General features: G+C 40.6%; 3 protein-coding genes across 4 annotated transcripts in view; 1 reads left to right on the forward strand and 2 right to left on the reverse strand.

Annotated features, from left to right (window-relative positions):
- Positions 1 to 15: 15 nt before the first annotated feature.
- Positions 16 to 5,553, forward strand: LOC123472516 (glycogen synthase kinase-3 beta-like). 2 transcript variants are annotated; one of them, XM_045174133.1, is made up of 9 exons: positions 16 to 377; positions 437 to 611; positions 705 to 895; positions 966 to 1,049; positions 1,129 to 1,477; positions 1,542 to 1,735; positions 2,626 to 2,685; positions 3,116 to 3,302; positions 3,408 to 5,553. In XM_045174133.1, exons 2-9 carry the CDS (start codon positions 551 to 553, stop codon positions 3,659 to 3,661), a joined length of 1,380 nt encoding a protein of 459 aa, XP_045030068.1. In that variant the 5' UTR covers positions 16 to 377; positions 437 to 550; the 3' UTR covers positions 3,662 to 5,553. The 2 variants fall into 2 exon arrangements, with proteins under 2 accessions (XP_045030068.1, XP_045030069.1); XM_045174134.1 differs by lacking the exon at positions 2,626 to 2,685 and having other exon boundaries at positions 17 to 611.
- Positions 5,554 to 5,649: 96 nt separating this feature from the next.
- LOC116923468 (beta-galactosidase-1-like protein 2) lies at positions 5,650 to 8,976 on the reverse strand. The gene is given in 17 exon segments (XM_045174155.1): positions 5,650 to 5,808; positions 6,077 to 6,140; positions 6,212 to 6,472; positions 6,534 to 6,657; positions 6,730 to 6,776; positions 6,778 to 6,808; positions 6,870 to 6,949; positions 6,952 to 7,119; positions 7,178 to 7,368; positions 7,441 to 7,587; positions 7,655 to 7,700; positions 7,759 to 7,956; positions 7,958 to 8,026; positions 8,083 to 8,227; positions 8,299 to 8,484; positions 8,542 to 8,774; positions 8,843 to 8,976. Coding segments are annotated over 17 exon segments (2,034 nt in total). The 5' UTR covers positions 8,867 to 8,976; the 3' UTR covers positions 5,650 to 5,788.
- Positions 8,977 to 9,399: 423 nt separating this feature from the next.
- LOC116933911 (beta-galactosidase-1-like protein 2) overlaps positions 9,400 to 10,860 on the reverse strand; it is a gene marked incomplete in the record, with an annotated part of 76,428 nt that continues 74,967 nt past the window's right edge. Inside the window, 6 exon segments of the mRNA XM_045174125.1 lie at positions 9,400 to 9,555; positions 9,776 to 9,839; positions 9,911 to 10,151; positions 10,220 to 10,351; positions 10,432 to 10,509; positions 10,569 to 10,816. Coding sequence (XP_045030060.1) covers positions 9,536 to 9,555; positions 9,776 to 9,839; positions 9,911 to 10,151; positions 10,220 to 10,351; positions 10,432 to 10,509; positions 10,569 to 10,816 — 783 coding nt within the window.

The raw sequence follows: 10,860 nt of genomic DNA on the forward strand, positions 1-10,860 counted from the left end.
CCTGGTGGCAAAAGACGAAAGTTCCGCCATATTGTAGTGGAAAATCTTAAATGGCGTCGTTTCCGTATGTCCTCAGCCCGAGCTAGTTTTACTAGCGATTGCCAGTCATTTTTCCCGCTGCTCGCAAATAACAGTTGTGAACTTGATACAGCGGACTTGGCGAGTGACTTATAATCTTCGTCTATTCATTAGGCAGTTGTTGAAAATTTGATACTTTTTCTCTCCCCCCCTATCGAACGAAGCATAGAGGCCCAAATGGCGTTAGCCATCAGAATCACTGACGGGATTTACAGTGTGAAAAACTAGTCACTTGAACGTTTTTCCACTGACACCCGCCTCTGTACTGCTTTACACATCTAAAAGATTCTTGCAGCACAGTACTCATCTTTGATATATTAAAATAATATACAAATTACTAAAGAGATTTCTGAAGCAGAGGTTGTGTCGAGTGTCAAGTGTCTTCATCTGTGTCAGGTGTGTCTTCTGTGTGTAGACTGTAGTGTACAGCTATGTTCTTGGCGTGAGTCAAGTTAACATTACAATTTTTAAAATGAGCGGACGGCCGCGTACCACCTCCTTTGCTGACAAGACATCCCTAAATCCTTCATTTGGTATGAAAAATTAAGTTTAGCTATTGTTTCGCACCCACCGTGTAGTGGGTTCATCATTTTCAATTTTAATCTTTTTCCTATGCCATAATCTAGGTAAAGATGGGAGTAAGATCACCACAGTGGTGGCAACCCCTGGACAGGGACCTGATAGAGCTCAAGAAGTGGCTTACACAGATGCTAAAGTAATTGGAAATGGCAGTTTTGGTGTTGTCTATCAAGCCAAATTGTGTGAGACCGGTGAACTTGTGGCCATTAAAAAAGTTCTTCAAGACAAGCGATTCAAAGTAAATTACAACTGAAACTATTATTTGTGTGGTTGTACTGAAGCGAAGTTTTTTTCTTTGTTTCTAAAAGAATCGCGAGCTGCAGATTATGCGGCGTCTGGAACACTGCAACATCGTCAAATTGAAGTACTTCTTCTATTCCAGTGGAGAAAAGGTCGTTTTCTGTTTTTTCTTTCAAATGTTGATTTATCTAACATATTGCATATTTTTGAATTTTTTCTGTTTTTTTTTAGAAAGATGAGGTGTTTCTCAATTTGGTTTTGGAATTTATTCCCGAAACGGTTTACAAAGTGGCACGTCACTATAGCAAATCCAAACAGACTATTCCTATCAGCTTTATCAAACTATATATGTATCAACTCTTTCGGAGTCTGGCCTACATTCACTCGTTGGGAATCTGTCACCGGGACATCAAACCACAAAATTTGTTGCTTGATCCCGAGTCGGGCGTGCTTAAGCTTTGTGATTTCGGAAGTGCCAAGCACTTGGTCCAGGGCGAGCCTAATGTTTCTTATATTTGTTCACGTTATTATCGGGCACCTGAGCTCATTTTCGGAGCCACCGACTACACCACGAATATTGGTAATACTATTTAATTCCCTTCATTCACTCAGTTGCTTGAATTTTTTACAATCACATTAACCAGATGTTTGGAGTGCTGGCTGCGTTTTGGCCGAGCTGCTTTTAGGCCAGCCAATTTTCCCTGGCGATTCCGGGGTCGATCAGTTGGTGGAGATTATCAAAGTCTTGGGCACTCCCACGCGAGAGCAAATCCGTGAAATGAATCCAAACTACACCGAATTCAAGTTTCCTCAGATCAAAGCACACCCTTGGCAAAAGGTAATTTTTCTACTGTTTTTTGTTTTTTTGTTTTTTCCTTTGCTTTTACCGACAACATCTTTTGGCATTTTTGGTTCTTTGAATCTTTCTCGTTTTTTTTTTTTTAGAATAATAATTATTTTTGAAACATTTAAAAAATTGTTCCACCTCACGTTTCCTCATCTTAACTGAAATGGGTTATGTTCGTATATTTTAGAGGATTGCTTTCTTCCCGGTGCGCTATTATCATGTTGCTTTTGAGTAAGTTGGTGGAAGTTAGAAAAGGCCACATCTCCGCTCTAGGAATATTTGTCTTGTGTTTATTTCTTTTTAATGAGTTCCCTACAGTTTCCAACAGAAACTGTAAAGGACAAAAAATGTAACCCACCCATCATTTCTTTTGTTTTGATAGATCGATGATGATGGTATCGATCCCTCGGTTTGTGTGTACGTTTTAGCTAGTAGTAGGCAACGTTTGCTTTGCAATGAAAGTCGTAACGTAATATTAAGGAATTGGCTTAAACGCAGGTTGGCGAAACACCCATCTTTGATTGATGCACATTGTTACTGTGCGATTATCAGGCATTTCCTTCATTTGTTCTCTTTGCATAGTGGCGGAACTTCTGTATTCCTTTTTTATCCCTGAGGATTTTGATAGGTTTCCCCTTTTTTATTTTTGGGTTGCGCAACTCTGATGGTTATTCCCTGTGTTCACCTGTTCACTAAGCTTCCCCTTCTTCTTTTTGTACGATTTCATTTTCCTTGCACGTGGCCATCAAGACCCTTTCTCTACATGGGTTATGACCTTTAAACGAACCGTATACGACGTCAAATCATCATGTGCTTACGACGTATATTTTGTTCTTTTTGTTTTGTTTTTTTATTTTTTTTTCTCCCCCTTTTATCGGCAGTCGATGCTCGAGAAAATTACTGTGAGTCGGGCTGAAGCTAAACCTGTGGTTAAGTTTCGCGTAAGTAGAATCCTGTCTCTTTCGCCTTAACGCCCGTCATGTTTAAATCCCTCGGTCTTACCTTGCTGACACGAGTAGGTAGGAAACACAGTAAATAATAAATAAAATAACGTATCGATCGCTTGTATGTCTGTTAGCCCTTGCTGATACAGACACTCAAATGAACAAATGTTTGGTGCATGAAAACTAGTATTCTCGACATACTTGCCCACTCCGTACCCCCTCGTTTGCGTCCCATGATTTGTGTAGGCTTTTTCATTTTCATATTTCGATTTTGTTTTTTCGTATTTTAATTTGTTTTGTTTTTTCTGATGAAGGGATGCTAGACAAAACATTACAGTTAAAGTCCTCACTATTCGGCATTGTATTAGACATTACCGCACATTTTGATTCCCACCACTTCGATTCATTATCTTTGTGTTTGTATTAGGTCTTCCGTGCTCGGACGCCATTGGAAGCGATCGATTTAGTCTCGCGTCTCTTGGAATACACCCCCTCTGCGCGCATCTCGCCTTTGGAGGCGTGCGCTCACACCTTTTTCGAAGAACTAAGGGACCCTCATACGAGGTTACCCAATGGGCGAGAACTGCCCGTCCTCTTCAACTTTACTGAACATGGTAACAGCGTCTATCTAGCGGTTCATTAATCACACTATGTCCAATTTCGAAATAATTGTGTATGTTTTTCACTTACTCGTATCGCCATCCGATGATGGATTATAGAACTAAAGATTCAGCCAGCCCTGAACGCTCTGCTAATTCCACCGCATATGCGAGGCACTAGCGGTTTGATGGGTGTCATAAACGCCGCGTCCCCGTCTCAGGATTCCTCAGCCACGGGGTCTCCTAATTCGGCAGGCGGACCGGAAGGATCTTCGGCAGCAGGAGCTTCTGGGGCCACAGGAGGTCACATTCACTCACCACCTGATGTCTGTGCTGCGACCGGTGAGACTCTTGGAGCTGTCGGTACTGCATAAGAAGACAACATACGATAAGAAGAAACAAAAAGCAACAGAAAGAATTTAAATAACTATCTCCTCAGACGTGCATGGCAGAAACAGGAGCTGAACCAAGGAAGAAAGGGGATACTTTTTTTTCTTTCTTTTTTTTTTTTTTTTTTTTTGAATTAAATGGAAGTTTTTAAAAGCTTAGAGTCTTAATTATCGATTGCAACTGCTGCCATGGAAACATTCATTTAGCGTGAAACGAAACAAAACACAAGATAGAGACAGAAGTAAAACCCTTCATTGAGGAAGAAAGGAATGAATGAAACAAAGGAAAAGGGCCAGACTTTTTTCAAACCTCCCAACAGCTAAAAAAAAAAGAAAATTGTAATTTGTAACAACAAGCAAACTTAGATTTCAGGACATTAGTCTCTTGTTGAGCGCGGGAAAATATATTCCTTCGGATTTATCGCCCCGGGCTCTTGCTGGAAGACTTTTGTTAAGTCGAGGATCGCAGACGTCCCCCTACCCATGATTTATTTCCCACATCATTTTTTGTTTTTCTTTGTTTATTTCTATTTCGAACCCCATCATACCAAATCGACGGATAGCAGAGGATGTGTAGTTTATTGCGAGTCCCTCTGCAACCAAAATGAAAAAGAAAAAAAAATTAATTCACGTATTGTAGACTGTGTCGTCCTTACCCCCCCTCCCTCCATCCCAACGACACCTTCTCCTTCCTCTTTCCCTCCGTTTGTTGTACAGGAAAAAAAAAAAAATCACCTCTCGACATCCACCTGGTGGATTGATACGCGGCAATTTCTCTCCTTCACCTCGTCCTCCCCCGTCAAGAAAATCTCTCATCACCCCATTTTAGGAGGAGGGCGGTTCCACGACAACCCTCACACATACACACGCAGGCTGCTGTTGCCAATTAATTTGACAAAATAATTTTTTCTCATTCACACTATCCCTTTATCCGCCTCTTTTCCTTTTTGTCGACAGCGTGCCTCCATGGTGTGTGCACTGCAATGCTGCTCCTTTACCTCCCTCCTATTATGGCTCTGAAACAAAAATGTCTTTTTTTTCTTTCGAACGTTCAAAACTCGGAACTAGATACTTTTTTCCCCGCTGCTGCCCTCCTCCCTCCTCATCGTTGGCGTAACTGCGTGAAGCTGTGCTATGTGTCTCATGTGTATGTCTCTACATCCCTGATTCTTCATTACTTCTTTTCTCGCTATTATCTTTCTCTTTCTTTTTTCTTTTTCTCTTTTTCTATCTCTCGTCTCTGATAGGTTTTTTTCTTATTCATTCACCTACCCCCAGCGTCATGCCGAGTTATTTTTTTATGATTTTAAAATGCAATTTCAGTTCGTGAGTAGGTCAATATTATTACATACAAAAGAAAAACAAAAATAATACAATTGTTTCCGTATCAGTTGTAAAGCCACTACCTACTTCTGTGTGTGCTGCGGGAAAACAAAAAAGGTGGGAGAAAAACGATCACAGAAAAATAACAAAAAATAAAGAGTTTAGGGTCAGGCTTTTTCTTTCATTCTACCCTTTCTTATGTTGAATTGACGATGGCGACAAAGTTAGATGATGATTGCACACCCTCTGTTGTCCCTTCATCCTCTTCTACCTTATAAAATAAAATCCCGTTGATTCTTTTTTTTCTCTCTCATGTCCTACGCCCTTGTTGACGTTTCCATTTTCTCGAAATAGAGAAATTTTTGCAAAACCCCTTACCCTCTTACCTTCGTCCCACCCCAACCCGTTCTTTCCGCGCTATAGAAAAAGTGGCGATTTAAGGAATGCGAGAGACGTGTCTAAACAACAGTTAATTAATTGCATTGGTGTTTATGTCGCATGGCTGTATGATGAATACAAAAGCTTATAAATACACTCGCGTGTACTGCCCAAAATGTTGACCGTGCCATTTGGACCTTGGAATTGATCTTGATGTTTGTTCGGCTGGAGCAGTTAATGAGAAGAATAACGAGGACCATCTTCAGCCGTCGTGAAAGTTTGTGGTATTGTTTATTTTTCCTCTTATTGTCATCTTGTATAACGAATGTATTTTTTGTCTAGCAGGAAAATCCTTAATGAAAAAACCAGAAACAAGAAATGCACGATGTCGTTGTACGGAAGTGGCTCGAGTTACGGATATTTGGGCGGACCTTGATTGAGAAGAAAAACAGTCAATTCTGCATTCATACAACGTTGGAAATTTAATGGCCTCGGCTAAAAAAACAGCCGAAGGCGAACGCCTGCACTCAGCAGAAACACGAATACCCAGACCGGCTAGACGCATTGCGGTGCGCAATGCGTCGATCGTGACGTGAATCGAGCACACACTCACGCTCACAATACGCATGACGGACGTATAACTATTTTCGTCATTTGGACACTTGAAACCAAACACTACCCCATTAGCTCATAACTTACCTAAATCTGGCTGATCTGCGAACGAGATGGTCGTCACGGGCTCAAACAGGGACCAAACCAGAATCTGCAAGTAAAAAGAAGCTCAGTTGAGATCTTGCCAGTCTCGCCAGTACAGAAAAAGCAAATGGAACTTACGGTATTGTCACCACGGCTCAACAATGGAGCTGGAATGTAAAGAGTTTTTGTGGGACCAATACCCGAATAGCGACCAATGTTAAAACCATTGACAAAGACGACACCTCGGTTACCGTCACCCCAGCCGGTGGTCGTGATGTACGTGTCGGTCGGATCATCAGAAATGGTCAAAGTTGACTTGGTAAGTGTAGGACAGATGGCAGTCGGCGGTGGAGCTGGAGAGGCATTCCAATTTGTCAAACTATTAAAATAGAATCGTAGCTATTAAGCATGATTCGGGAAGTATTTATATATCAATTGCAATTCGTCTTACCTCGCGAACCCAAGCTGACGTAAATTCCAAAGGAAAGATTGTATATCCAACGACTTCTTCGTTGTCCAGTAAAACAGGTCCTTCAGGTAAACCTCTTTTCTGATGAAAGTAGCTTGGAGGGCCAAAATTATTCCTGTGATTTTTATTTTTAAAATTTTTATTTGTTAAAAAACTCTGTACCTAAAATGTTTTCTTATTGTTTTACCTCCCCATGTTTTCTACTAGTAAATCAACTGTGTGACTGTTTGCAGCAATCCTGAGTAACAAATTCAAATGAGGCATTCCTAACAAAGGAAGAATCGTTCAAAAATATTCGAGGTATGTAATGCTAAAATTATCATTTACGCTGTTGCCCAAAAGCCAAAATTTCCGAGCTGCATTTCAGTTTTCCAGTCAGGTGTCAAACGTTGCTGATCCACCAACAAACAGCGGCTAAATCCCGTACGTGGCCGATTGTCTGGATGGTGTGTGCCCCTCCTGTCAAAGTGGCTGCGTTTCGGTACAAAACATACCCATAACTCTGGCCGTTATTATTATTGATCGGAAGGTCTTCCATCGCAAGCAAATTGTTCGACTGGATCACCAAGTAGCTGGGCTGCAAACAGAGGGTAAGATTTACATTTCGATTTCGTTAAGTGTGTTTGAATTGCTACCAATTGAAGAAGAAGATCTTCCAGGGTTAGATGTTCTGTTGCTTGGATTGCGGGATAAGCAGTTTTAATACTTTCGGCTGGCATAGGGGGCATGTAGATGTTAGGAATTCTGTTGAATCGAGCGATGAGGTCTTTGGCAGCGTAGTATTTGTCAGTGTAATCGCCTGCTTCGCTTAAAGGTGAATCGTAATCTGAAAGATTTGCATAAAGAAAAAACTGTTAATTGTATCAGGAACGACATGGAAATGAAAGGGATGTTTTACCGTAACTGCTGATATCGGCAGCGTAAAATGGGAAAGAGGATTGTAAGTTTGCTCCGTTCATAAATCCGAAACTTGTCCCACCAATAAACATGTAGAAATTCACTGAACTGTTTCGAGCGAAGATACGTTCCAGGACGTAAGTGAAGTCTGTTCCCAAAACAGATTTACTTCGCTTAGCATACTCAATGAATATAGATTAATGCAACTCTAGTACCATTTAAAGACGTTCCATCGTGGTAGAGTTGACCCCAGTGATCAAAACTAAAAGAAAGCGCCATTAAAATTAGTTCAGAAGTAACTTGGGGAAAAAATACGAACCCATCCGCTCCAAAACTCAGCCACCATGTACGGTTTTGTTGGTTGTAGCACGTCGAGGGCATCAAATTGTTTATCCGCTTCGTATGCAAAATTGGCTGTCTGTAACTCACCTGGAACAGCCCCCAAGTCACCGTTATTCGAGGGTGTGTCTGACGTAAAGAACATTTCAGTTGACCCTAATTCAATCATCTTGTCTCTGCAAATGAATCAAATATTGCGTTTCGGGCACCTCTGAACCTTCTCGGAAAGCCCCGTATTCATTCTCTACCTAACAGTAAAAATTATGGCTAACAGAAGAGTAATGAAAAATTTGTAGCAGTTTACTTGAAAGGCAATGATAGGCCCATTCCCTCGTTGAAATTGCAAATCAGCTACGCGTCGGAATACTTCTGTCAAGTACCCATCAGCCACCTGGAGGAATCCAGGATAGGAAGTGCGAACTTTCATCTCAGGATCACGTAAAAGCCAACTGAAGAATGGCCACACCCAGTTCGCAATTAATGCTATTCACAGAATCGACGAAAATGACTGAAAAATTACCTTGGCAATCCACCAAACTCCCATTCAGAGCAGATGTAAGGGCCTGGCCGCAAAATGACGAATAGGTCCTCTTGCTGAGCCATTTCGACAAAAGCAGTAACATTAAGAAATGCTGACATATCATTTTGGCCTTCACTGAAATCATATTCTCCACGACGAGGCTCGTGAAGGTTCCACGGCATGTACCTATAATTGCCTTGACATTCATATGAATTGTCATCTGTTTTGAGACAATTTACATACGTTTCAACAGTGTTGGCGCCAACTGCCCGTAGTTTTCTCAGTCGATCACGCCATTGAGTTGGATGAATTCGAAAATAATGAACAGCTCCGCTGATGATGTGAAATGGTTTTCCATTCAGTAAAAATCCATCTTTGCTGGCAGCAACGAGTCCTGATGTTCGTCCGCCTGCTGTGTAATAATCATACCAGCTGACATCGTTCTGGGCGTAAGCCAGCAGTGGCAGAAGACACGTCTAGAAAGCATGTTGTCAAATGTAAACATCCTTGTATCAACTCTGGTAAGCTTTCTAATGAATCTTACCAATATTCCTGTCAACCTGGTCATTTCCTTTGGTTTTTTTAATCAACTATTTGTGTAGTGGTGTCCTATTTATATAAGTCCAGGTTTGTTAACCTCGTCATCATTCCCACGTTATCGCGATGATAAGGTGTTATTTGTTACATGATATAGTACAGTGGGTTTTCTCTTGCTTATTCAACCAACATAATCACTAAACAGTCAATTTTCTCCTAGAGTTATTTATTCTTCGGTAAATAAAACTGAAATTTTCAAAACATGACCTGCTTAGACAGAAAACACATTTAAATTTTTATGTATCTTTGCCTAGCCTTGAAATATTGTCCATATTCCATGGTAGTAATGAAATTGGGTTGCCTACATGCATATTCTGTAACCATGTTTTGGTTTTTTCAATTCTCAGGGCAAACTTTAACTTTTGTATTGTGTAACAATGAAGTTTGGACTTGTTGTTGAGTTAATTGCACAGCTAAAGGGTAATTTTTTTTTTTTCAAAGTCATGTATTGAATTATCTATTAGGTTTGTATAATCATAAGTATTTAGCTAGGAATAAAATGTATTTTGCAGGCAAAGGAAAGTAATTTATTGGTTTCTTCTTTTCATTTTAGAAATACAAAAACATTTCTCTACAGAGCAACTTGTATGAAGAATACTGCTGATATCGAAACGTTGATTTCAAGATGCGGTGTCATGGCTTACGGTTGAGTTGATGGACCTTAAGTATTAAAAAAGAAATATTGTCTTATTAAATCATTCAGATAATTGTAAATTTCAAAACTGAGAACGCATTTGTATCAAATACAGGACAAGAATCCAAGACGGCACATATCTTGGCAAACATCTCCCGTAGAGGCACACGGGCAAATGATACTTGTGCTATCTTTAGTGATTTAGAAGCTTGAGACCAAACTGTGCCTTATTACCACTTAACTTACCTAAATCTGGCTGATCTGTGAACGCGATAGTCGTCACGGGATCGAACAGGGACCAAACCAGAATCTGCAAGGAAAAAGAAGCTCAGTTGAGATCATGCCAGTCCTGAAAGTACGGAAAAAGCAAATAGAACTTACGGTATTGTCGCCACGGCTCAACAATGGAGCCGGAATGTAAAGAGTTTTCGTGGGACCAATGCCCGAATAGCGACCAATGTTAAAACCATTGACAAAGACGACGCCTCGGTTACCATCACCCCATCCGGTAGTCGTAATGTACGTGTCAGTTGGATCATCAGCAATCGTCAAAGTTGACTTGGTAAGTGTAGGACAAATGACAGTCGTTGGTGGAGCTGGAGAGGCATTCCAATTTGTCAATCTATTAAAATAATCCTTTACTAAGCACGATATGTAAAAAATTTAAAAACCAACTGCTATTCGACTTACCCGCGTACCCAAGCTGATGTAAATTCTAAAGGAAAGATTGTCCATCCAACCACTTCTTCGTCGTCTAGCAAAACAGGTCCCTCTGGCAAACCTCGTTTCTGAGCGAAGTAGCTTGGTGGGCCAAAATTATTCCTGTAGATGGAATCATAAAGGAGATTACAATGACTCTTCGAGAAATTATTCGATATTTTTATTTATTTATTTTTTTTTACCTTGCCATGTTTTCCACCAGCAAATCTACTACATAGTTGGTGTCTCCTTTATCAGCGTTGAAGTCGAATGTTCGATTCCTAAATCGAAATATCAGTTTGGAATTAATCTGTCATATCGCCTTTATTAAATTAGTTACTCTAGTGCCCAAAAGCCGAAATCATTCAGCTGAAGGTCGTTTTTCCAATCAGGTGTCAAACGTTGCTGGTCCAGCAGGAAAACAGCCAAATCGCGGACGTGACCAACAGTTTGGATGGTATGTGCACCACCTGTCAAGCTGGCAGTGTTTCGATATAAAATATATCCGTAACTCTGGCCATTGCCGTTGTTAATTGGAAGATCTTCCATGGCCAGCAAGTTGTCCGATTGGATCACCAAGTTACTCGGCTACACACCGTTGGTAAGATTTTACTTCCATTTAAGTTCAGTTC

The sequence above is a fragment of the Daphnia magna genome, linkage group LG5 (genome assembly GCF_020631705.1).
Source record: "Daphnia magna isolate NIES linkage group LG5, ASM2063170v1.1, whole genome shotgun sequence".
In the NCBI taxonomy this organism is placed as follows: Eukaryota; Metazoa; Arthropoda; class Branchiopoda; order Diplostraca; family Daphniidae; genus Daphnia; species Daphnia magna.